This window comes from Corythoichthys intestinalis, chromosome 20, assembly GCF_030265065.1.
Source record: "Corythoichthys intestinalis isolate RoL2023-P3 chromosome 20, ASM3026506v1, whole genome shotgun sequence".
In the NCBI taxonomy this organism is placed as follows: domain Eukaryota; kingdom Metazoa; phylum Chordata; class Actinopteri; order Syngnathiformes; family Syngnathidae; genus Corythoichthys; species Corythoichthys intestinalis.
The window spans coordinates 28618713-28645851 of record NC_080414.1 but is presented as its reverse complement, the minus strand read 5'-3'; the positions used below and the strand labels follow the sequence as shown (position 1 = coordinate 28645851).

The 27139-nt window shown below is 38.0% G+C and overlaps 3 protein-coding genes across 8 annotated transcripts in view; 1 reads left to right on the top strand and 2 right to left on the bottom strand.

The window, feature by feature from the left end:
* wdr37 (WD repeat domain 37) overlaps positions 1-17831 on the bottom strand; it is a 40815-nt gene extending 22984 nt beyond the window's left edge. Inside the window, exons 1-6 of one of the 4 annotated variants that reach the window (XM_057824027.1) lie at positions 17246-17529; positions 16341-16553; positions 13898-14173; positions 8829-8925; positions 8533-8628; positions 4585-4649 (exon numbers count right to left, since the gene is read on the bottom strand). In XM_057824027.1, the coding sequence (XP_057680010.1) occupies positions 4585-4649; positions 8533-8628; positions 8829-8925; positions 13898-14050 (411 nt within the window). In that variant the 5' untranslated portion in view covers positions 14051-14173; positions 16341-16553; positions 17246-17529. Of the gene's footprint in view, positions 1-4584; positions 4650-8532; positions 8629-8828; positions 8926-13897; positions 14174-16340; positions 16554-17245; positions 17530-17769 lie in introns of those variants that run through there. The other 3 variants (XM_057824026.1, XM_057824025.1, XM_057824028.1) reach the window with 3 other exon arrangements.
* idi1 (isopentenyl-diphosphate delta isomerase 1) lies at positions 17595-25734 on the top strand. 2 transcript variants are annotated; one of them, XM_057824029.1, is made up of 7 exons: positions 17595-17707; positions 18106-18273; positions 19471-19643; positions 21341-21433; positions 21515-21645; positions 22128-22232; positions 22345-25732. In XM_057824029.1, the coding sequence occupies exons 2-7, from the start codon at positions 18119-18121 to the stop codon at positions 22555-22557; spliced, it is 870 nt and encodes a 289-aa protein (XP_057680012.1). In that variant the 5' UTR covers positions 17595-17707; positions 18106-18118; the 3' UTR covers positions 22558-25732. The 2 variants fall into 2 exon arrangements, with proteins under 2 accessions (XP_057680012.1, XP_057680013.1); XM_057824030.1 differs by having other exon boundaries at positions 17617-17707; positions 18068-18273; positions 22345-25734.
* The window catches only part of LOC130908524 (copine-3), a 30810-nt gene continuing 28487 nt past the window's right edge, over positions 24817-27139 (bottom strand). Inside the window, exon 17 of one of the 2 annotated variants that reach the window (XM_057824023.1) lies at positions 24817-25785. Coding sequence is in view for 1 of the 2 variants with exons in the window: in XM_057824022.1 (XP_057680005.1) it covers positions 25657-25785 (129 nt within the window). In the remaining variant the exon portion in view is untranslated. The remainder of the gene's footprint in view (positions 25786-27139) is intronic. The other variant, XM_057824022.1, reaches the window with a different exon arrangement.

Here is a 27139-nt window from a genome sequence, read left to right as displayed (position 1 = left end):
TTTCATCTGTTTGATTTTGAAAAAGATCAGATTATATTTGCTGGTGATTTTATGCAGAAATGTGAGAAATTCCAAAAGGTTCAGATACTTTTTCATACCACTGTATTACCTTTCATTGGAACAGACGAACAGAAAAGAAAAAGAGAGTTATTTTTTCGATACAAACAAAGCAAGAGATAATAGAAAAGTATGAAAAAGGGGTAGGTTTGGTTGATCTCGCCAAATATGGCCGTAATACATCAACAATCGGCACGTTATTAAAACGTCGGCACAAGAATAACACCGGGAGTTTGAGGCATCGCGTGGATGGTTTGAGAAGTTAAAACTCTGTTGTTCGGCATGTTGAGGAAAGTTGTGACCACTATAAAGCGGCTGACGAATGTCAAACAAATGGTGATTGCTGAGGGCAAAAGGAGATGCGGACCGCAGTTAAAAGGTAAATGACCATCATTTTTAGTTTTTTACATGATGCACAACTCTCATTTTGTTTATTGTGCAATCATCTAATTTTAACATGTATTACATTTTTTTTTTTTTATTTATTTATTTTTTTTATAAAGGATAAAATATTTGTGTCTAAATGTTGGAGGGTTTGGTACGGATTAAGGAATTTACATGGAAATACTTACAGAATTTTCAGGTTAAGAAAAAACTTCAAGAATCAATTAATTTCGTAAGTAGAGGTACCACTGTATTTTAAATTAAAACCTATTGGAGGGGAAACACACTGCATTTTTTATTATATAGCGATCATATACTCTGCCTAGGTGTCAGCTCTGCATTTGGGATTGTCAAGGGAATGAAGTGACACTGGGTGGCGCTGTTTTTCTTTCTTTCCAATGTGGATATTCACTAGAATTGAGACAGCATATAGTGTGGTGTTGTTTTATTAGTAACTTCACTGGTACGTGCGATCAGCAGCTATATTTGTCTATCAAGTTTATCCTACAGTTTCATTACATTGCCGTCTCCCTCCTATTTAGTTGTCAAACAATTTGAATTATATAAATGCATTAAGTTATTTCTTGGAAAGTAAAAAAGTATGCAATTTATGCAAAATTTAGAAACTATTGAAATAAAGTGTGAGGCCTATTGAAGCATAAGAATAGTGTTATAAGTGGGGGACTGCATTGATATGGCTTGACTTGAGTCATAAGCGGTTTATCTCAATACTACAACGGAGTCGAAGCTTGAGCCACCATGAATGCTGCTCAATCAGACAACTGACCAGAGCAAAGGGTGTGCATCTTTGGGAGTGATTAGACACTACAGCAAAGCATCTGGTTCACTTGTGTCAGACTGTGTTAATGTATGCTCTCATTCTGTCAGGTGTGGTTAGGATCACAATGTGATCTTATTTCTCCGCAGCTATTAGAACACTTTAGATGGCTAGCAACGGGATAAACAGTCCATTTCATTCAAGGTCACTTGTTTAGGTGCTAAAGCTAGGATTCCTGTATCTTAACATTTACCGTCGAGTACAGATGTATACAGCTACAACGATCACAAAAAAGTGAGTGAAGATATACAGTGGGGAGAACAAGTATTTGATACTTGTTCTCCCCACTGTATGGGTATATGTGGTAAGCGTCTAAGTTGTAACATCGACCAAAATAACTGAAAGAAAGAACATTTTATGGTGAGCGTGAAAAGCGATTAATCGATTAACTCAAGTAATTCGATTAGAAAAAAGCTTTTACTCAAATTTTGCAGCATTGAGGATTAAATCAAGAAGAGTGATGTTGTAATGGTTTGTTTTGAAATTGTTGTATTTAGTTTTATTGATTTGGGTGGATCTTGCCCTCTGGTGGCAACAGTGAATATGCCATAACTGGCCTAACATGGCTGAATCCAGCTGCTCCCAGTTAAGACAAACATAAGGTATGTTTTTATTTGAGCTAATATGTTTGTTTATACATTTGTTATTTAGTTTAGAAGTTTGTTATTTGTGAGAATATCTGTTTTAACGAATTACAAATACAGCATTTTAAAAAGAAAAAAAAGTTTGCATTTTATAGCACTTAAGCTAGCGGACTTTTAATAATAAACAATACATTTTATTTCTAGAGCGTTTTTCAAGCCACACAAAGTAGCTTCACAAGAAAAAAGGAAACAGTAGTTCAACAACCATAATAAAAGAACAATCATAAAATTCAATTAAAAGCAGGTTAAAAGAAAATCTAAAGAAAAAAAAAAAGGAGGCCAAGATAGAACAGGGAGGAGGATCATGGTAGGTAAGAAAGATTAAACAGGTGTGTTTTGGGTCTGGATTTGAAAAGTATATTGGGAAGATCGGGTGAGGTAGGGAGTTCCAGAGCTTAGGGGCACAGTGTCTTAAAGCTCTGGAACCGAGGGTGGTGAGACAGACACGGAGAACGGAAAGGTCGAGGATAGCGGAAGAGCGAAGTGAATGGTGAGGACAGTTAATTCAAAGGAGATCGCATAGGTAGGGAGGCGCCAGGCCATGGAGTGCTTTGAAGCTAATGACGAAGATCTTGTACAGTGGTATGAGAAAGTATCTGAACCTTTTGGAATTTCTCACATTTCTGTATAAAATCACCATCAAATGTGATCTGATATTTGTCAAAATCACACGGATGAAAAAACTGTCTGCTTTAACTAAAACCTATAAACCCTAAACATTTATAGGTTTTAATATTTTGATGAGGATAGTATGCAGACAATCACTGAAGGGGGGAAATATAAGTAAGTGAACCATCACAGTTAATATTTTGTGGCCCCTCCTTTGGCAGCAATAACTTCAACCAGGCGCTTCCTGTAGCTGCAGATCAGTCTGGCACATTGATCAGGACTAATCTTGGCCCATTCTTCAGTACAAAACTGCTGTAGTTCAGTCTGGCACAAAGCGTGGTCTTTAGGTCATGCCACAGCATCTCAATGGGGTTCAAGTCTGGACTTTGACTTGGCCACTCCAGAACGTGTATTTTGTTCTTCTGAAACCATTCTGAAGTTGATTTACTTCTGTGTTTTGGATCATTGTCTTGTGGCAGTATCCATCCTCCTTTTATCTTTAACTGTCCGCCAGACGGCCTCAGGTTTTCCTGCAAAGCACCCTGATGAACTTTTGAATTCAATCTTCCACTAATGATTGCAAGTTGTCCAGGCCCTGAGGTAGCAAAACAGTCCCAAATCGTGATGCTCCCTCCACCATGCTTCACGGTGGAGATGAGGTGTTGATGTTGGTGAGCTGTTCCATTTTTCCTCCACACATGACGTTGTGTGTTACTCCCAACCAATTTAACTTTGGTTTCATCAGTCCAGAAAATATTTTGCCCAAACTTCTGTGGAGTGGACAAGTGCCGTTTTGCGAACATTAAACGAGCAACAATGTATTTTTTAGACAGCAGTGGCTTTCTCTGTGGAGTTCTCCCATGAACACCATTCTTGGCCATAGTTTTACATATAGTTGATGCGTGCACAGAAATTTTGGACTGTGCCAGTGATTTCTGTAAGTATTTAGAAGACACTCTAGTGTTCTTTTTTTTTCTTACCTCTCTGACTATTTTGCGCTGAACTCTTGGCGTCATCCTTGGGAGAGAAGCAACAGTGTCAAACTCTCTCCATTTGTAGACAACTTCTCTGACTGTCGATTGATGAACATGCAGACTTTTAGAGATCGTTTTGTATCCTGTCGACAATCCTTGATCCCAGATCTTCAGACAGCTCTTTTAACCGAGCCATGATGAACATCAGACAATGCTTCTCATCAAGACATTTCTTACCAGGTGTATGTTTTACAGTGGGCAGGGCATCTTTAAACCACTCTAAATAGTGATTGGGCACACACCTGACTTAAAATGTTTGGTAAAAATTGGTTTAAATTTGTCTCCTTAGGCAGAGGGTTCACCGACTTATTTTCCCCCCCTCTGTCATTGTTTGCATGCTACCCTCATTAAAATATGAAAACCTATAAATGTTTGGGTGGTTTTAGTTGAAGTAAACAATGTATTTTCATCTGGGTGATTTTGACAAAGATCAGATCGCATTTGATGGTGATTTTATGCAGAAGTGTGAGAAATTCCAAAAGGTTCAGATACTTTTTCATACCACTGTATATCTTTTCCGCCCTAATAGATGCTTGGTACTTGCTACAGTTGAGTAAAAATGTCGCCAGTAGCTACATAAGAAAATATAGTGTTTTATATATCTGCCAATGCAGCTGTTGCTAAAAATAAAATTGGGAGTCGAGATGCAGAGTCAAGGTCAGTCTGCAGTTTAAAAAGGGAATCAGAGCATGTGATTAACAGTATACACGGGACATTACCCATGATTCTCATCCTCATAACTCTCAAATGGCCACACTGAAATTGCATGGGCCACCTATTTTTCCATTGAAAGTGTATCATTGTTATATATAGCAAGGATATTACAAAAGAAACGTCAAGGGAGGCGTGACTGTCTAAAAGTCTCTGTAAACTCTGTAAATTAATTACATTTAAAACACATGACATATCACATGACCTTAGAAGATGAAGCTCCTTTTCCTCTTAGCGTTTGAAAATATTTACACAGAAAATACATTTTTACCTTTACAAAAAAAGGAAAACGTAACGAGTTCAGTACCTTACTAGTAGAGGCTTTGTAGGTCGTCTTCAGTTTCTGTGACAGTTGGCTGGTACTGTGGCTGGCTATGGAATAAAGACATAAGAGAACATGACAAATACAAACAAACTCACAGCTGTTGACAAACAGTGGTTGGGGTACTGGTGCGGTAATGACTCAGTTACAGGTCAACTCACAAAAGATTTAATTTAGCAGTAAGCAGTGGCAAAGTGCATTTCAGCACTTCAACACAGAATGTATGCATCTCACGCATATTGGGCTCACAGCATATTGACTGCACGACTTTACCAATGGTTACAAGCAGCGTTGTTTGCATCAACAATGACGATAACGAAAATATTTTTTCGTGTCGATGACGAGTTGAAAAATTGGCTTGCGACGTTTCTGTCATTTGTTCACAATGCGTGACATTTTCATATTGTACGTCAGCTTGCATCGTCGTAGTGTTTGGGTCGTGCCACTCACGTGGGATGTGCAGTGCCTCTCCCTCAATCTCCTCACCGGAGTTTATGATGTGTTTCAAGCTAGGCTGCGCTTCATCTTGCTTGCTTGCAAACACATTTGTTTTCTTGTTTTGGCAAGAGAGAACAGGCAATGTTGCATCAGCCATTAAACGTCTATGCTGAGTGATCATCACACAATAAATGTAACTCGTCGCGTTAGCATAGCATCCGCGTTAGCATTAGCATCAACTTTAGCGTGGCAATTGTCTCGTCCAAGTAAACTAAGACAACAAAAGGTTTTGTACAATGATGAGATTTTTTTTCTTAAAAACTGCAGTTTGGAGAAAACAATGTGACAGAGGATAATGTCTGTAATGGGGAGCGGTTCCTGCTTTTTTACGTTTCTAGTCCCTGGGAGGAGTCCAACACTAAGGCATGGCCTTATATGGCTGTTATTGTTATGTGTTTGTTGCTATTTGTTGAACAAATATGGTATTGCTATTAGAGGTGTGACAAAATATCGAAATGGTGATCTATCCTGATACTTTGTGTCCCAAAAGGTTATCGTTATGCTCCTGCCAAGAATCGAGATATCGTTTTAAAAAGGTGTCAATGTCGAAAAAAATAAAAAATAAAAAGGAACCAACAAGTTGCTACCAAAATCTTCTACCATAATAGTGTCTCAGATCGTTTCTTCATTCGAAACCAGAGCATTCACACTCATTCAGTCCGATTTTCAGGGCATTTACAGGTCACTTGCGGTTCATTTTAGGGCATTTACAGGTCATTTCCTTTTGAGTTTGTGTAACTGCCTATTAATTTAGGCGATTCCAAGGTCACTTCCTGTTCTGTAACTCAAAATCAACAGGAAACGACCCATAAAATACCCCAAAATCAACAGAAAGTAACTGAACATCAACAGGTAAATGACCTTAAATGGCCAAAAATTACCTCATTGCCTGGCATTGACTGCCACTGACGGCCATCGACGCTCAATCCGTTTGAAGTGGGAGGACTCATTCCAATTCACAGCAGAAGCTTGTTTTTCTGTTTTTTAGAATATCCTAGAATGATTTCCTGACCAATGTATCGATTATCGTTGTATCGCCATATCGTCAGATCATCGTTATTGTGAGCTTTGTATCGCAAATCGTATCGTATTGTGAGGTACCAAGAGGTTCCCACTCCTAATTGCTATCGGCAAATGTGTGAAATGTTAACTTTAATGTGCGTCATTCACCCAAGGTCTTGCACATTTTATTTAAACTTTTGTTAGATCATCTATAAGACAAGAAGTGCACACGTTGGCATGTAAACATTAGCAGATGTGGTTAAACAGTCTAGATTCAAATTTCCATCACACGAGCATCCTCAAACACTCTGACAATTTTTCTTAGAACATAGTTTGTGGCTTCTAGGTTTGGTTTAATTGAAAATAATATACAGTGATCCCTCGCTACTTTGCTCTTCAAAAGTCGCGCCCTCAGTCTATTCCGGATTTTTTTCAATGAAAAGAAAAAAATACAGATGAGCTGTCCCGAGCCTATTTTGCGCTGTTTCAAATATTGCGGTGGGTTCTGGTCCCCATTACCCACGAAAAACGAGGGATCACTGTACTGATTTTCCTGCATCACCCAGTTAGCGTTGTCCTTGCAGACGCTACAATATGTGCTTGTCTGTCTATGTTCATTCGAAATTGTTGGAAACCTTTATTTATTTTTGGACTAAACATTTTTAATTTTACAGTAGAAAACATTTTGAGTAACTGTCGACTAAAACTAGATGAAGATGAGTACCTTTTGAAATGACTAAAATATGACTAAGACTAAAAAGTATTTTCGTCCAAAAAAAGACAAAAATTTAAAAGGGCTCCAAAAACAACACTGGTCCCAAAATTTATGATGCCTAACTGTGTTGATATAAGTGGATGATGAGGTGCCAGTATAAAATTTGCCTTATAAATGCACCGGCCAACAATTAGTGGTTCTCAAAACAGGACCTGAAGATGATAAATTGAACAGTCATAACTTTGCCATTTTGAAAAATAAAGAATGATGTCATAGTATAATTTATTAACATATGTTTATTTCAAGTGACTGTTTACCGTTGTGTATCTGGTCTCTTTTAGCCTTTCGACTAACCAGTGTTGTTTTTGGCAGCCATTTTAATGTTCGTCTTAGTCTCATGGACGAAAATACGTAAGTATTAGTCTTAGTAAGAGGTGGGGCACCTAACGATTTGATTATGATTCAGAGGCTACGATTCGATTATAAATCGATTATTGATGTGCACCCCCTGCTGCTTTTAATGTTTCGTACCTTAGTTACAAAAATTGTAAAAAAAATCCTCTCAGGATTAAATAAACTACTATTTCAGTTTCAAGTTAACAGTTCTTACAGTAAATAAAATACTCAAGTTCCCATTCTGTATCAGAAGCTTTAAAATACATTCAATTAATTTAATGTTGTGAATTAACCGTTTTAGCTGATAAAATTGCTATTGTTATTCCAAAATTTCCCTTCTGTCTACTTTCGACATGTGAAAGTTTTAAAAGTGTTTCATCATTTAAAGATAGATTCAAGTCAAGATTTTGCCGATTTAGGAGTATTTTAGAAAAAAAGTTAATTAGGTTCGCTCGGCAGGTTTTTCTACTACAGCCTTCCAGAGAAGTCTACTGCTTTAAGATGGCAGCTGTTTACTAATGTCGGCAAGTCTGTCATTTCGCATCTAGTTTTCTATACATGTGCTGCTAACGCCGCCAAGTCTGTCATTTCGCATCTAGTTCTTTATACATGTTATATACATACATGTGAAAACGAAACCAAGCAGCACCTGACATGTTTAAAAAAGGAGCCTGGAATGGGCACACGCTTAAGCCTGTGTGTGGAGTAGGGGAGGGAGTGCAGCACGTCACATGAGTGACACGACCAAACACTGCTAAATGTGTTCTAACTACACATACAATAAGAAAATATCACACATTGTGAATTTATGACGGAAGTTATGTCCAATTTTCATCTTGGCATCCATCTCGCTATGTTTTAGTCTCCCGAGACACGTTTTCAACGCATCATCGCGACGTCATCGTCATGAAAACGTTGACAAAATATTTTCATTATCGTCATCGTTGACGAAAACAACACTGCTGCTTACATTTTTAAACCGTTTTATTTATAAGGGTACATCCGTATCCAAATATCACATAGAACATTAAAAATTACCATAAGAAAACGAACATAGCTGTGGTTAAAGTTGTGTAAAATTGTACGTTTCTCGCACTTTGTTACATCAATATGGTGACCTGGTTTGCACACTCATTCATGACAAGATTAAAATCTATAATGCTCAAAATATAATATTCTTATCTAATTACTAAGCAAATGTGTCTGAAGTATGAACCCAAACCTATCATTTCAAACTCAACCACTGAAGTAATCTGCATCAGCAGGACCAGACGGGCATAACAATAACATCACTCCAACAAATCCCACAGGAAATACTAGACCTTTTGTTTTCAGGGCTCCCTTGGAGGGATCTCCTCCCTCAAGATTCTGTCCGTCGCCAGTCAGACGTTCATTCAGGGAATCAATTTCCCGTCGTACTGTAATGTTAGCACAGAGACAAGGCTTTAGTAGGCAAACACTATCTACATTCCGGTTTGGTCAATCAATACCTAAAGATCAACAAAGTATGCTCTCAAAATACATAGCTTGACAAAACTGTTATTGTCACCAAGTTTGAAATTATTGATGTTGTCTTGGTTACATTTTCAGAGCACATCTGAACAAACGGATGACTCACATTCAAGGTTTTCGATGTAGAGATTTTCAAACTCTCGTTCGATTTGGCCAAACAGGTCGAGAAGATTGTTCCGTAGAGAGAGGGGCAGCTTGGAGTCCTACAGTGTCACACAAAAATTTGGTAATTCAATGTTAAATAGATAGAATATTTTGATCATTAAACAAGTCAATCACCTTGCTAGCGGTGTCAACCAAGATATGATTTGCAATACAAAGCTCACGATAACGAATTAACGATGATCTCACGATATGGCGATACAACAATACAGAAAAACAAGTTATTTTTATCCTAAATTTGAATGAGTTTATCACTAGTAGACGTCCAATCCATTTGAAATGGGAGGGTGGCAGCGAATGAACATTTGTTCATTCACTGCCATCCCTCCCACTTCAACCGGATTGAACGTCTATGGCCGTCAGTGGCAGACAATGCCAGGCAATGAGTTAATTTCGGGGCATTTCACATCATTTTCTGTTGATTTTCGTTCACTTCCTCTTCCTTTTGGGGCATTCACGGGTCACTTCCTGTTGATTTTGGGAGCATTTACAGGTCACTTCCTGTTTATTTTGGGTTACTGAGGAAAAAGTGACTCAAGAATGTCCCCAAATAAATAGGAAGTGACTCAAAATCAACAGGAAGTAACCGGTAAATACCCTAAAATAAACAGGAAATAGCCAGTAAAGTCCCACAAGACTGACCAATGCTCTGGTTTCAGTGCCATTGATGGCACTAGACATCCAATCCAGTCAAGTAAATCGGATGTCGTCAATGGCAGTTAGTGAGCTAATGTAAACACTATTCTAATGGAAGATTTTGGTAGTTGGTTCCAATTTTTTTTCCGGACTATAAGGCGCACCTTACTATAAGCCGCCACCCACAAATGTTGACATGAAAATGGAATTTGTTCATAGATAAGACGCACTGGACTATAATCCGCAGCTGTCCTTGCTGTATTATGGGATATTTACACCAAAAGATATTAACCAATAGCACTTCATTTGACAGCAGCACCGTAAGGCTGTCATAAGAACAAATTAACCACCATGAAGCTTTGACCCAGAAACCGAGACAGTCATCTTCTGCTGTCAACACTGTTGTCACCAAAATGCCTCCTAACATGCTTTGCAGCCCTGCAGATGTAAATAACAATTAAAAATTATGTTCTGTGCTAATTATTTCTTCAGTTACTGTTCCGGTTGTTTCGTTAATTGCAAGTTATGGCATTTATTGATACTTTATTTAACAGTGTCGTCACCATAAGACTGTCATAAGACCTTCATAATTATGACATGACACAGCCATGAGAATTAATGAATGCTTATGACAGATTTCATTTTGTGTCATCCAGCAAATTATCTCCCTTTTGAATGGAATTAAGGTGTTGCCTATTAGCACAAATAAAGTAATAAATAAGACACAAAATAAGCAACACTGGACTATAAACCGCAGGAATCAAAATGAGGGGAAATAATAGTGTCTGTCTTATAGTCTGAAATTTACAATACTTGGGTAACTTTTTGAGAAAAATGTACTTCCTAGAGTTGTCTTACCACACAATACTTTTTACTTTTACTTGAGTAGATTTTTGAAGAAGACACACTACTCTTACTCCACTACTCTGGGCTACACTGAAGTCGTTACATTTTTCCTCTTTATTCTACATATTGACTGTATTTTTGCCAGAGATGTTGACAGTAGCGCTACTTGTTTCACCAATGCGATGTCGCAACAATAACCACATGACTCCATTATACCATTCTGAGGTAACAATGTTTTTTTCTCCACTAGAGGGCTCTCATGCTCTTTGGACGGTCATAGTGTTCTGTACTAAATTTGATGATTTTTGTGTCATCTTTTTGGCACAGTAGGGATCCCTAACCATCAGGCCAGGGACCCTTAAAAGTCCATAACGCATTTGCTACCGGGCCGCAGAGAAATAATAAATAACTTGTTCTGGCCTGTGCCTCTTGACTAATCCGAGTGGAGATTTGCGTACGTGTCTCTCTAGTGGTTGGCTGCCATTACTGGGGTGTTCGTACACCGATAGCAGCCCAGCGTCAGTCAATGTAACAGCAACGTTAACTGCTGTTGGCTGTGTGCGGCAATGTCTTTGGGCAGCTTTTTTTACGGGGAAAAGTCAAAAGAGGAGTATACAACCAAGTCCGTTCTGCATAATATGTGGCTAAAAGCTAGCAAACGAAGCACCAAAAGCAAATCTACTGAGAGCAACATACCTCGTGACTAACTAACTAACCTTTCACGGGTCGAGAACACATAATGCCTGCGAACAAGGATATTTGTCTAGTTTTAGGAGAGGCCGCTGTTAAAAAAGGTTGATTCTGCGTATACTGAGAGACATTTTCCCTGCACTTAATGTTTGTTATAGCCCCATTTCGTTATTTTGAATTTCCTGTCATTTTCTGCCACACTTTGATGGTCTGTGGAAATAAAGGCCCACATCACACCGGTCCGTGGTGCAAAACAGGTCGGGGACCACTGGGCTATCTATAGTACAGTATAATAATAGATGAAGTTGTGCTGAGAAAAAAAATACACCTTTATCAGCCTTTATTTAAAAAAAAAGACAAATCTGACATCGTAAGCCGTTACTCACAATGTTACTCATTACTTGAGTATTCTTTTCAACAAATACTATTTTACTTGTACTTGAATACATTTTTGGATGACTACTTTTACCTTTACTTGAGTAACATTATTTAGAAGTAACGCTACTCTTACTTGCGTACAATTTTTGGCTACTCAACCCACCTCTGATTGTCACATCCCTACTGGTGAGTGTATAACCCCTCAGCGAGTAACTCAATACACAAACACACAAAATTAGCCAGGTCACCTACCTCCATCATGAACACTAGGACATACCCAGTTACCAAGTGTCCATCAGACTAAACCAGACCAACAAGCAGAGAGCAGTAAAAGCTAGCGTGACGTCTAACGTCTGCATTTGACAGCTCGAATGAAGAGAGTCTTATTTCCTTTCCATAACCAACTATGGAGCCTACCAGGGAACCGAATATTCAACTGTCACTCTTCCTTCTGGCATAAGTCCAAAAACAACAGTTTGCTACTCTGACGTTAGTCTCCTGACCATTGTGTCAGCACAACACTTTGGCAAAAGAAAAAAAATTAGAAAACAACAGGCACCCTTTATGTAAACAAAGCTGCTTACTTGTGCCCCTAAAACCTTCAGCAAAATCGGGCTAGTAATGTCAGCGTGTGAAAGTGCAATCTGCATGTTATTTGTCAACTTTAAAGCTTGGTGGGAAGTGGAGTAGGTACTGGGCAATAACTGAGCTAGCATCCAGAAAAGAGTCATCAGACGAGGACAACCAGCACATATTAAAACTTGATGAGACAACAGGTCAGTGCAAGTTGCAGGCTCAAGTTTGAGTGGTTGGTAAACCAACCAGAACAAAAACGCTAAATAAATTAACCAAAAATGATTACTTTACTTATATTGGTAAGAAAGACAATATGTTGTATTGAATACTTTGAAGATGAAATATGTATAACACTATGAGAATGTTTTGTTTATTTTTAAGGATGTAGCTCAGCTTTCCATAACTGATGCACTACTGGTCACTTTAAATTACCTTATTTTCCACACTATAAGGCGCATCAGAATATAAGGCGCACGTTCAATGAATGGCTTATTTTAAAACTTTTTATTTACAGGGCGCAGTAGTAATAGTTGTTGGGGTTGCATTATGCATCCACTTGATGAAACTAGCGCTGCAATGATTAATTAACTCAAGTAATTCGATTAGAAGAAAGATTCGAATAACATTTTGCTGCTTCGAGTATTTAATTAAATTGGCGTTGTAATAGTTTGTTTTGAAAGTGTTTGCATTTAGTTGTATTGGTTTGGGTGGATAAACTGCCCTCTGGTGGCAACAGTGTTTTCACATAGCAGAATCCAGCTGCTCCCTGTTAAGACCAACATGAGCTAAGTTTTTGTTTGAGAATGTTTTTTAATGCATTTGTAATTTAGTTTATAGGTATATTTTGCCATTTTTGTGGGAATATGTGTTTGAACCATTTGTTAAGAGCATTGAAAAAAAAAAAAAGTTAGCCTTTTATAGCATTTAAGCTAGCAGACTGTTGCTATGTAAGTCAGCCAATGGTGCTTTTGTTGTACTTAGATTCTCATTTATTTATTTATTTTTATATTGTTTGAGGTTCAGCTAAGGTATTTCAATTTTTTATGTTCCTTATCCCATTACTCGATTCATTGAATTAACTAGTTCATCGATTAATCGACGATTAAAATAATCAATACCTGCAGCCTTAGATGGAACTGCGTTAAATGATTAACTAATATCCATCCATATATAAGACGCAACGGATTATAAGGCACACCATCGGCTTTTGAGAAAATTGAAGGCTTTTAAGTGCACCTTATAGTGCAGAAAACACGGTACTGGATGACGCTGAACCATTTAAACTTATTGTCATTGTATGTGCTTTACCGCAGGTCCTCTTAAATTGCTCAATGACTTGCAGTACTTATGTGTTAATCTCATAAATGTACATGTTTTGTAATTAGTTTGTATGCTGTATTACAACTGCAACTACCAGAGTAGTTAACTCATATAACCTTTCCACAAATAATTCTATCATCTTTATTGGTCTCCAACTTTGACAACCAGGATCTACGTGATCAAACACAGAAGGTGTTCTACTCTCATAAGTAAATACCTGTCCACATAATATTTATGATCTTCCATTTACTCATGTAACCATTTTTGGAGTTGAATCACCACCTTAAACATTGGTCAATTTTTTTTTAATCAAATAAATAAAACAAGCACTAAACCTTACCTTACTTTAGTAGAATTGTAGAGGGTTAAACTTAAGAGGACAACTGTGACGTTAAAGTGAAATAAGTTCATTCAACATGTTAATGCAGCATGGACTTAGTAAATTTGTAACGCAAAATGACATATAGCAGCACAATGTGTCAAATTTCTGGTAAATGTTCTTGGCCAGAGTCCTGCATATGGTGAGAAAATGACTTGTTTGCATGGTGCTCTAGGTATCCCTCTTACCTGTCCGTCCAGCATGTCTCCTCTGTGGATGCCAGGTGGCCTCTCCTCCGTACTGTTGGTGCGCCGGATAGACAGGCTGTGAGCCTTGCGCTTTTGTTTGGGGTGACGAGCAGCTGAGGCAGAGCTGCCGCTGCTCCCGCCCTCAATAGGCATCCCGCCTACTTTGCCGGATGGCTCTGCCCCCTGCTTACCTCCTACCTGAAGAGCAGGCAAACCAAATCTGACAGAGTTGGATAGCTGATGGGTGGGCAGTGCTGGTCAGTTAGCACCATCTGCCTGCGGGCCAAAAAGAAGTTCATGCTCACAAAAATTGCTGGGATATGGACTGACAAAAATAGATTCACCAAAATATAATTATTCTATTAAGTAGTTTTATTTCTACTATCCGTGGCAAGTTTCTCTAACTGGGATCTGTTATCCACGACCTATGGTGTATAAAGGACAGGGAGGACATTCTGACAACAAAATGTTCATAATTGTGGCTGTTGCTTATAGTTTGCTATTAATAGTAGCAGTATAACGTCAAAGAGATTTTCTACTGTAAAACTGAACACATTTGATATAAAATTTAGCTGAATAGTCGATATCACTCTTCTGTCCCAAATAGAACTATCTTAGAAATTGTAATCCGATAGTAAAACACTTCAGTACAGATTCCTGAAAAATACATTAAAATCATTATACATTGGTAACTCGACTTAAGTCTCAACATAAGGAATTTTTAGGTGGAGACATGCCTTAACGGGAAAATATTGCCTCTTGTTACAAAAGAAATTTCAGGATACCAAAGGCGAAAATACAGTATGGGCTGCTACTCGCAGCTCCCAGAGTTTACTGAAAATAATACTGTATACTAATAGCTGCTCTGCCACTGGCTGTTGCCTAGCATCTTCATGGCATCCAATTGGAATGAGGGACCTCTACTTCTCTACTGTATGTGTATGTGTGTATCCCAGCTTCCTCTTCATTCACCCCTGAGGCCATGAGGTGTTCCAACAGCTTTAAGTGAGTATCAACTTTTTTTCTTTACTTTTTTACATTATGCACCACTCCCATTTTATTGCTATTTTGCAATAATCTATTTATAACATGTATTTGTTACATGTTTTGATGCATTTTTATGCTTTATAAACGATGTATGTCTGAATTTTGGGGAGCTTGGAACGGATTAGATCATTAACATGGAAAACGTGGCTCTACTTATGGAATTTTCAGTTTATGAAACTACTTCCAGGACTAATTAATTATAAAAGTAGAGGTACCAATGTATATTCATATTTATTTGTATGACTAATTTGGATTTTTACTCCCTATATTTATCTGCACTTTTTAAGTCTTCATTTAAAAAACGGGCCTGTTTTTTTTCACCTTTGTGCATGATATGATGTTAAATTCTAAAAGAATAGCTAACTGGTGAAGTGTAGATTCAACCACAAATGGAGATTTTAAGTGATCTCGGGTCATACAAGGTGGAACCAGAAAACCAGAGAGCATTAATGATGATCTCAAGAGTTGAATGTTATTACATGAGTACCTGAACTTCCACTTTAGTACAGGGAGTGAGTAAGTTTACCATCACTAACAATAGGGACAATGATTACAACATCGGAATAACAATGTCTGAATAGCTATAAACAAAACTAACCGGTTTTTAACTGCTGTGCACTACAGCTAAAAAGCTAGAGTCAATTTATACCTCATGAAGTCATTCTATCCTGTTTTAACTACAAAAATCTGAATAGTGTTTGTCAAAATTTTGACAAGCACAACCGTAGTAACCACTATCAAAATGCAGGGGCCAAAAGTTCAAGCTTTTATTCATTTAAAAAACAAATAAGACAAGAGACCAGGGACAAGAGAACATGAAAAAGCCCCGCACCCAACCACCCCCTGCCAACAGCCAAAATAAACAATATAAACAAACAATTTCCATCTATTCTCCCATGTAGGCTACATACCAATACAACTGAGAGTGCTATGCCTGCCTGCTAAGCAACAAAACAATATAACTAAACATCCTGTGCCTGCTCCCTGCACATGGGAGTGGGACCCGGGACGCACCCCTTCCTTAGCTCTGACTGTGGGCTGCCTGACAGCTCCCTGTCTCTCCCTGACAGGCTCCTCTGCTGTTCCACTGTTGCTCATTTGTTTGTGGTTTCGGTGATGGATTCGTATTTGCGTTTGCCATAATACACAGTGCGTTGTAAACCCAAGATAAATCCAGCCGCCGGACCAGAGTCTGCTCAGCCTCTCGCACCAGCTCCCCACAGACTAACATATATCCCTGATCTCCCATCACCTTCTCTCTCCTCGGCTCAACGCAGGTAGCATGTCTTATCACACCGCAGCTCCATAGGCTACAAGCGGCCGGTGACAGACTCGAATCGGTCTTTGGTCACGGTAATCGCGAATGTAAACGTATTAGCGGCTGTTGTTCACTTACCGACATCACCGTCCATAGCCAACTCTAGCCCTAATTCTCTGGCTTCTTGTCACCCTTTTAAAAACTTCATTTTTTCTCATTCATCTCGATGATCTTCTTCTCTTTTTCTTTTCTTTTCTGCGCACCCGATTTATGACGACTCGCCATTTTAATTTCCAGCTTCAAGGCATGTAACAGCTCTGGCAGTGCGCCAGAGCGAGGACAAACCATTCTCTGCTAAAACAGAGGGGGTGGGGGGCGTTGTGCAAAAAAAGGAAAAAATATAAATTTGAAATATTTAATATATTAAAGTTTTTAAGTATAGATCAAGTAGAACATAATATTTAATCAGACAATGGTTCAAATAAAAAAGAAACATGTGAATGTAAAGTAAATTAATGCTAATTCAGGGGCCCCTATGGTCCTGAGGCTCGGGACAACATACCCGGTTGCACTTTGATCATTTGCTGCACTGCACTTAACTATTTAAAAAGGTGGGGGGAAATTATGAAATATCAACGTGTTGCACATTACAGTGAAAACAACGCTGTATGGAAGGAAACTTTTAAAAACAAACAGTTCCTTAAAATTAAGGAGAATCAATAGGGTATAAAAGTAAAATACAAGTGAACTGTTCTCAGACAGTAATTCGTACAGTAAATCTGTGTACTTCACTTTGAGAATCACTGCATTAGTTTGTGCATTAGGAATAGATGTTTTTCAAAATTACCATATTTTATTAGCTAGCTGAAAAGAAAATTTGGAAAGGTTGGTAGCATCATACGTGGACAAGGGTAACCAGTCACAGTATGATAACAGAAACCATGTAAAATCAATTATCACATTACAAAATCCTTAAACCAAGAAACAAATGTCAATGTTGATGATTTGTTTTTGTGAATACACGGCAAAGGACGAAGACTCACCGCTTTTCCGGTCCACTTAAATGTGCACAACCACCACTTTTAATGGTACTGGCTTCAGATCACAACCTCGCGGGTTTCCATCATCACTGCGGCGTCTAATGTCATTCAGTTCCAACTAAACCCGTTTAATATTCTGCGCATTGTACAAGTATAAAAACGCTGCCGTTACGTGATGTGGCAGTGGGAGGTTAATTAGAGTGGAACCGTTTAGAAAATTCTATTTTTTGACACATCACGTACTGAGATGGGGCAAACACTTCCGCGTTACGCAGTTTCTGTTTTGTCCGACGTCCACCAATCAGCTGCCACGCCGGTATTGCAGCAACCAATAGAAAAAGAGTGTTGGGCACATGGGCTAGTTAGTAGTCGAGCGAGTCACGTTCAATAAATGTCGTCGTAAACGAAGGCGAAAGTCATAATAGACGTTGCGGATTGCCTGCCTAACTCCGGGGATATTACAAAGTACGTTTATTTTTTTGTTTGTTCTTTGTAACGTTCAATGAAGCGCAGACAAATGCACATACTTGAGGTATATGAGGCCTGGGTGGAGCGGGCCACACTCGTGCTGTGGTCTGATGGCGTGTGTGAGGTGTTGACGGTAAAACCAGAACGGGATTATCGGGAATGGATTAACCCACCGCTTCTGTATGCAACGAAATGTATCTCAAAATACACTTCATTACAAGTGGGAATTGTTGTTACCATAGCTTTTTATTTGAATGATTTGTTTGTTTAAGTGTCGGGCATGTTAATGGTAGCCGGGGAACGCGGTAAAATGTATATGTTAAGTTCCTTATTAGTTAATTTTCTTCCATGTTTTAGCACCACCCAACGTTAAAGTGCATGTGATTGGCTTGTAGCTTTGGTCACACGATGGTGCGGGCCATATGGGCGGTGCTACGGGCGGTGACCTCCCAGGGAGCATCAGTGTTGAAAACAAACGTACCTGCTGTCACCTCAAGCGCTCGTCTGCGTAGCTGCACAGCTTTTGGACAACAGGGTACTGCGTTCTTCAGAGCTTTATCCAGGTAAGCTTTTTGGACCTCAAGCCTTTTTTATGTTGCTATAAGTAAAAACAAAGCTTATGTACTCCACGTTGCGTTAGCAAACCCCGTAGCCCAACCAAGAGAAGTAAGCACGCCAGATGGGAGTCACATACAAAGTCTACATTCTTTGCTGCATTCCTTTTATGAACGTGCACATGTGGCCTTAACAGAACTAAATACAAGTAGATTGCTATACAACGCTGTGGGAGAACTACTTAGTAAGAGTTAAGTTTGTTGTGTTTAAGTAATGCTGGTATAGAAACCAGCATATGCTGGATTTCTTAGCAGGGGTCACATTCCTAAGTACGTATCTTACCATGCTTCTTGTTCATGTTAAATGCATAATAAAGTTTGAAAGGCTTTTCCAAGTCACCTGTCATGTATAAACATGCGCAATATAAAGAAAAATATCATAAATTACCCCTCACATGTTTTAAACGCATTTATACCTGTTAAAACTAGTGCTGCAACCATTTATCGTTTAGAAAAACGCTTCGAATGAAATGCTGCTGCTTTTGAGTATTGGTTTAATTAAAGTGGCCTTGTAATGGTTTGTTTGGAAAGTGTTTGCATTTATTTTTATTGTGTGGGTGGATCCACTACCCTCTAGTGGCAACAGCAGATATGACATAACTCATTTAATATGGTTGGATCCAGCTGCTCCCCGCTAAGACCAACATAAGGGTTTTTATTTATTTGTTTGTTTGTTTATTTTTTTAAATTTAATATGTTTTTTAAGGCATTCGTAATTTAATTTATAGGTATGTTTAGCAGTTTTTTTTTTTTTTGGTGGGAATATGTGTTTTGAAGGATTTGTTAAGAGCACTGTGTTGAAAAAAAAAAGTTGGCATTTTATAGCATTTAAGCTAGAGATTTTTTGCTATGCAAGTTAGCCAATTGTTCTTTTGTACTTAAATCCTCATTAATTTATTTTTGAAACCATCTGAGTCTAAGCTCAGGTATTTTAATTTTTTATGTTCCTTATCCGATTACTCATTTATTCGAACTAACTAGTTCATAGATTAATCGAATACTAAAATAATCGATAGCTGCAGCCCTAATTAAAACTTAACTGAATGGAGGGAATGGAAAGTTATCCAGATTAGAGACAAAGCATGGTTGCTTCAAAATATTGAGATGTGTGTTAAGTACAGTAATTGACATTTTTGTTTTCTGCAGTGACGTGCAGCGCCTACCGTATTCAGCCAGAATGCCTGAGGTAACCACAGACCACCTGGATGAGAAACAGGTGCAGTTGCTGGCCGAGATGTGCATCCTCATCGACGAAAATGACCAACGGATTGGCGCTGACACAAAGAAAAACTGCCATCTAAATGCCAACATTGATAAAGGTGAATTATTATTAAAGGGAACCGCGGACTTAAAGACTTGTAGGCTCTAATAAGCCACAATTGTTCTCTTTTACTAAAATATCTTATTAGAAACACATAAAATATTGCCATTGATTCAAAAATCTGTAATATTTAGTACATGTTTTGACCTACGGAGGGCGCTATGTTTTAAGCACGCAATTGACGCTCGGGATGATGACGTAGATTGTCACTGTCTCCCGACGAATACTACCGGGTTACTGCAATCCTTTCTACGCAGCGAGACGTCAACACGCTCATCGGTTAAAAGCGGCGAGTACTTCCTATTTGTGCTTTTATTGTCTTTTATTACCTTTTAATTGCCTCAAAATACCTTTTGCATGTGTTTCCCTCTCATACTTTAAGCATTGTGTTTTCTTGTGGTAGTTTTAAAGCAGATTGTTCATCTGTTGATCGCATTAGTCACATACAGTGTATCCCAAAAGTGAGTACACCTCTCGCATTTCTGCAGATATTTAAGTATATCTTTTCATGGGACAACACTGACAAAATAACACTTTGACACAATGAAAAGTAGTCTGTGTCCAGTTTATATGTGAAAGCCCGCAAACGGTTTTCTGAAGACATGTCAACAAAGCACATGGATTACTGGAACCATGTCCTATGGTTTAATGAGACAGGCGGGCTTTCTTGTGTACCGTCTTCAGAAGAGGCTTCCTCCTGGGGTGACAGCGATGCACACCAATTTGATGTAGAGTGCAGCGTATGGTCACTAACTGGCTGAGACCCCACGTCTTCAATCTCTGCAGCAATGCTGACAGCACTCCTGTAACGAGCCACATGACATTTTGGAGGGAAAATGACAAGCAGTACTTAATTTGGACATTTAGGACAAGAACGTACATAGTTCCCATGCGGTGTACTCACTTTTGTTGCCAGGTGTCTAGATAGTAATGGCCATATTTTGAGTTGAAAATAAATTAACTCTATTATATAAGCTGCACACAGACTACTTTTGATTGTGTCAAAGTGTCATTTTGTCAGTGTTGTCCAATGAAATAATATACTTAAATATCTGCAGAAATGTTAGGGGTGTACTCACTTTTGTGATACACTGTAACGTACCTAAACCGCCCTTATTTGATATTACTACGTTTAAGTATTTTCTTAAGGCATCTTTAGTATGTTCTGTCTGTATGCATCTAAACAAAAAAAGCTGAAACCGCACAGTAGTACTTTCGGTGTCAAATTCGCCTGTTGGAGAGGTTTCGCCGGTGTAGCACATTTTGGCAGAACACGTTTTTTCCCCCCCAACTTTTGTCTCGTTGCATCCCAACTTTCCTGTTCATTTTGCTTTTGCTGTTCGTTTTGTGAACGTCAGTGCTGTCATGTTCATTAATGTTCCTCTTGGGTTCAAATTAAAATGGCTGAACAGATGACATGTTTATGTCGCTACAGTCATACTCTGGAAGCCCGGCAGCGTAACCATGTGACGTCACTGACTCACCGCCCTGCGCCGTCGCCAACAATGGCGACCTAGTAGTTAAACTTTTACAAATTGTATAAAAACGAAAACTTCAAGAGGGGTTCCAATTGCAAATTATTTTAACTCTTTTAAGAATTACAAGTCTTTCAATCTGTGGATCCCTTTAAATATACTGTATATTTTTTCCCCTCTTTTCAGTACTTTGTATCTGACTTGAAATTTTCTATCGCAGGGTTACTACACAGAGCATTTAGCGTCTTCATTTTCAACAGTGACGAGAAGCTGCTTTTACAACAGCGGTCTGATGCCAAAATCACATTTCCAGGTTAGTAGCACATTGTTGAATAGTTTCACAAGCTACAAAAGATTGTTTTGTTGATTCATGTACGATAATGTTGTGTTTTAGGCTGTTTCACAAACACATGCTGCAGTCACCCTTTACACACAGACAGTGAGCTGGAAGAGAAAGACGCTATTGGTGTGAGGAGAGCTGCTCAGAGGAGACTGGAAGCTGAACTGGGTATTCCTATGGAACAGGTAAAGTATAGAGAAAAAGACAAAGAAAAAGGAGTTGTCCGATATTATCGGGTAGGTGCTAATATCGGTCGTTAAAAGCATTTTAAAATGATATCGGATAATATTGACATCGGTGTTTCATTATCGGGCTTGGGTCAATATGCATGTTGCCTTCAAAGTGAATGTAGAAGCCTTATGCCTTTGTACAAGGGATGGTCACAGCTTAGCACAGCAGTTATGCTTATTGACCATTAGATGTCTCCTAACCAATATGCTTGGGATTTGTATGTGAGCAGACCATTTGCATTCATGCTCCAAAAATTAAAGGAATAGTAATTGATTGAAAAATAATGAATGTTAAACCCTCGACCGCATATATCGGTATCAGATTTTTTTAGTTGGAAAAATATCAGGATATCGGTTAAAAATCATTATCAGACAACTCGATAATAAAGTGTAATGTAGCACATCTGAACTACATTTACTCTCCTGTTGATATGAAGGTGACTCCAGATGAAATGACATATCTAACAAGAATCCATTATAAAGCCCAGTCCGATGGTGTTTGGGGAGAACACGAGATTGACTACATCCTCTTCATGCAGAAGGTAACACTGAAATATGAAGTCATTGTTTATGTATTTCGGAATATAAGCTACCGTTTTGTTTTGACTCGCTATGAGATACTTTACAATAATATGTATAATTTTATGTCCAAAGGATGTGGAGTTGAGCCCGGACCCCAATGAAATCAAAAGCTACTGTTATGTGAGCAAAGAAGAACTACGTCAAATGCTGGAGAAGGCCAAACGGAAAGAACTAGAAATCACTCCTTGGTTTCAACTAATTGCAGAAACCTTTCTCTTCAAATGGTGGGACAATTTGCAGAACCTTAAGCAATTCATGGATCATGCAAACATCCATCGCATGTAATCGGCTAATCACTTCTACAGTCGGGTTATATTTCCCTGACATTTCAAACTTTTGGTCTTGACTGAACCAGATAGCTTATGTAATGTTATCACATGTAAGGTGAAAGGAAAGTTTGAAGCTCAAAGATACATTGAATGGTCAGTGGATGAGAGGACAGAAATAGTTTGGTTAATTAGTGAGCCGTGATAAACTTCACGCTGTATTAGTTAGCAAAGTAACGGATAACAATCATGGGGATAGCCTATTTTCCTATCGTGAATAAAATCAGGAAGATGCTTGGTCACATGTAATAAACTGTATAATACGTAAATGCTGCTAAGTAGTAAACTGGTTACTCTAAATGCAATTTTTCTGTCGTAAATAAAATCATGAAGATGCTTGGTCACGTTTAATTTACTGTATGATATGTAAATGCCGAAAAGTAGTACAGTGATATTGCTACTTACGAAATTAATTGGTTGTGGAAGTAGTTTCGTAACTTAAATTCTGTAAGTAGCGATGCATTTTCCATGTATATGCTCTAATCCGTTCCCAGCCCCCCAAAATTAAGACATAGATCTTTTTAAATGCATAGAAATGCAACAAAACATGTAACGAATAAATGTGTTGAGCAAAATGTGAAAAAACAGGACTGAAAGTTAATACACTCATTAGCTATTCGATTAATCGATGAAGTAGTTAGTTCGAATAATTGAGTAATCGGATAAGGAACATCACAAATTAAAATACCTGAGGTGAGCCTCTAATGGTATAAAAAAATAGATAAATGAACAAATGAGGATCTATTTACAACAAAAGAACAATTGGACAACTTTCATAGCAAAAGTACGCTAGTTTAAATGCTATAAGAAGCTAACTTTTTTTTTTAATGCTCTTAACAAACTGGTTCAAACAAACATTCCCACAAAAAAAAAGGTTAAATATACTGTACCTATAAAGTATACTACGAATGCATGAAAAAAATATTAGCTCAAACAAAAACTTCGTGTATGTTGGTCTTAATAGGGAGCAGCTGGATTCAGCAACGTGAAATGAGTTATGTCACATTCACTGTTGCCACTAGAGGGCAGTGTATCCACCCAAATCAATAAAACTAAATGCAAACACCTTCAAATCAAACCATTACAACGCCACTTTAATTAAACGAATACTCGAGGCAAAAAATGTATTTTTCATCTATTTTTCTAATCGAATTACACTAGTTAATCGATTAATCGTTGCAGCAGTAATACTCATGTAAAGCTGTTGAACACGAGGGGCAAATGAAGAGGACGCTGGGATTAGTGCTACAATGATTAATCGATCAACTTGAGTATTCAATTAGAAAAAGATTCGAATTGAATACTCGAAGCAGCAAAACTTGTTTAAAGTCGCGTTGTAATGGTTTGTTTCAAAAGTTTTTGCATTTAGTTTTATTGATTTGGGTGGATACACTGCCCTCTGCCTGATTTTACATGGCGGAATCTAGCTGCTCCCTGCTAAGACCAACATAAGCTAAGTTTTTGTTTTGAGATTTTTTTTAATGCCTTCGTTAAGTAGTTTATATGTATATTTAGCCATTTTTATGGGAATATTTGTCTGAACCATTTGTTAAGAGCATTGCAAAAAAAAAAAGTTTTATATTCAATTCAGTTTATTCACACACATTCATATTTACATATTTATAGCAGTCAAGCTAGCGGATTTTTGCTATGTAAGTTAGCCAATTGTTCTTTTGTTGTACGTAGATCCTCATTTTTTTATACCGTTTGAGGCTCAGCTTAGGTATTTTAATTTTTTATGTTGTCCGATTATTCGAACAAACTAGTTCACTGATTAATCGACTACTAAAATATTCGATAGCTGCAGCCCTAGCTGGGAAATACATATACAGTAGAAGACCTCTTAGCCAGTTGGATGCCAGGAATGCTAGGCAATAGCCATTGGCACTGCAGCTAAAAGTATGTTAGGTTCGGTAAACTCTGGGAGCTGCGTGTACCAGCCATACTGTCTTTTTGCCTTTCGTAGCCTTAAATTTGTCTCGTAACAAGAGGCAATATTTTCCCGTCGGGATGTCTTGACCTGAAAATTATGTATGAAGAGACGTTCGTAAGTAGAGGTACCACTGTAAACTGGTTACACTAAATGCAATTTTATTATAGTGCACTTTAACATTCAAGTGATGTGGCATCTTGCAGAAGATTTTAGTGGAAGTATTTGGGTTGTTTGTTTCCTTTGTGGGGGGCGTGGCTTAGATCTTGCCGCTCCTCCCTTATTTGAAAAACATGAATGGTTGTGTATCTCTGCCTTTTGATTGGCTGGCAGGTGTAAGAACATCAAACCCACAATACTAGTTGAGATAACTGATCGTGAAACTGAATAGATGGATTGTATTTTATACTTGCATGCACATACAGATCACCACCAAATATAGAAAGCAGTAGAATTTCTTTTATTCGAGATTTAAACATGTCTCTACTGTTTGTTAACACTGATGCAAATTATGTTTACTCTATTAGCAATAATATACTATATGTTGGCCTTGGTTTTCTTTTGCATTAGCTACAGTACATGACAGGCACATCGGGAAAGCAAAATAAACAATGATGGCATTTGTACATTTCAAATAATTGCTTCAAGAAATATATCATACTATATGGTAAATGAAGGGTTTTGGCATTTCAGTGAACAAAATGACTTCGTAAAAGCAAAATAATGGCTTACATTTATGCAGCACTATTGTCTTGGTGTATTGACATCGTAAGGATGTAAACGAAAGTCCACAAATTTGCTTGTACCTTATTCAATCCATTAACTTTTCATGGTACAAGTGAAGCACAAGACTAATTTTTCCTAAGTAAAATTATATAATTAAAAAAATGTGATACAGATAAAACAAAGCAACAGTGTACAATAACATAAATGAGCCTACATGGACATAAAGGTGACATTGTGGTAAACTTAATTTTTGTACAGTTTAGAGAAAACTGCTTTATAAAGAGTGCGATTGGTCAAAAATGTGGAGTGCTTTGTGTGTTCATTTCTGGCTTTCAGCAAAAGGGGTCAAGTAGAAAGAAGTTATTTCTGTGATGTATGATCCAGTTGATTTGTGGAGCAACATCACATGGCTTTTGCAGGCTTTGCAACAGGATTGGTGTTGGGTGGGCTCAGCTTCATGGTATTGCAAAACTCCACAAGCTGACCTGGAACTTCAGCCAACACGCTCTTTGCAAGGGCTTCCTTTGGGGCCTGTCGTTATGAGAGGCACATTTGGCATTACAGGAAATATCAAAACTTTAAACATATGACAGGACAAAGACAAAACATTAATTGACATTTACACATTGAAATGTTATCGGGCTGAAAAAATATGCAGTAAAACAGCAGTGCACACTGAACATCGATGCGAATCAGAATGTTACCAATAAGCATGTCCGTCATTTTAAGGTTTTTCTGACATTGTGTATTACATGCATTACTCAACACAAGACAAGACAGTTTTCACATGCATCGGACAAAAGGAAGAGATGTCTAAGGATTAGGAAGGTAAATGGTGTTGCATCCTAAAGTGATTTCTATTTAGGACTTCAGTAGTGATCCAGAGACAGGGGACAGGGGGCAATTGTGTTGTGTGTGGGCGAGTTGGCAACAGGTTAAAAACTCAACCCCTGTCTAGTTTAGTGTAAGCGTCCAATTTTTAAGTGTCGTCAATCTTTTTTTTTTTTTTTCTTGCACACAGGCCGAATGATGAAATTTATGGTGGATGTCCCGATCGCATATTTTTGCATTCGAGTCGCATGATTTTGAGAATCTGTCGATGCAAAGTCCCGATCTAATACCGGAAAAAAAAGTTGTGTTTTTTGTTTTTATTTGAACAAAAGTTCCAAACATGTTACAGTACTGTATTTTTTACAGAACTTCCTTTTTCCAGGAGTGTTGCAGAGTACAAAAATAGACATTATGTTTTATATCTTTTGCAAATGCCATTGATTTTCTGATTGATTTTGTTACTTTTAATCCCTTAAAAAATGAAAAAAATATATACCAATTAGGCTTGGGATACTTGAAAAAATTAACATTGCGATATACATGGCCAAGGCTCAACAATTAGTTTTTGCATTGGTTGCACTTTCTTAAAGGGATCCACTGATAGAAAGACTTGTAGTTCTTAAAATATCAACTTTATTATGAGTTAAAATAATTTCATATTGAAACTCCTCTTGATTTTTTTGATTTTATACAATTTGTAAATTAGTTTAATTAATAGGTTGCCATTGTTGTGTGACACGGTTACACTGCCAGATTTCTAGAGTATGACTCTAGCGACATAAACATGTGTTCAACCCTTTCAATTTTAACCCGAGAGGAACATGAATGAGAAAACAGCACTGTCGATATTTCACAAAACGAGCGGCAAGAGCAAAATGAACAGGAAAGACGGGATGAGACGAGAGTAGCAAAAAACGGTGTTCTGCCAAAATGTGCTACACCGGCGAAATGTCCTACAAGAAGCGAATTGGACACCCAAAGTACTACCGTGCGCTTTCAGCTTGTTTTGTTTAGATGCATACAGACAGAACATACTAAAGTTGCCTTAAGAAAA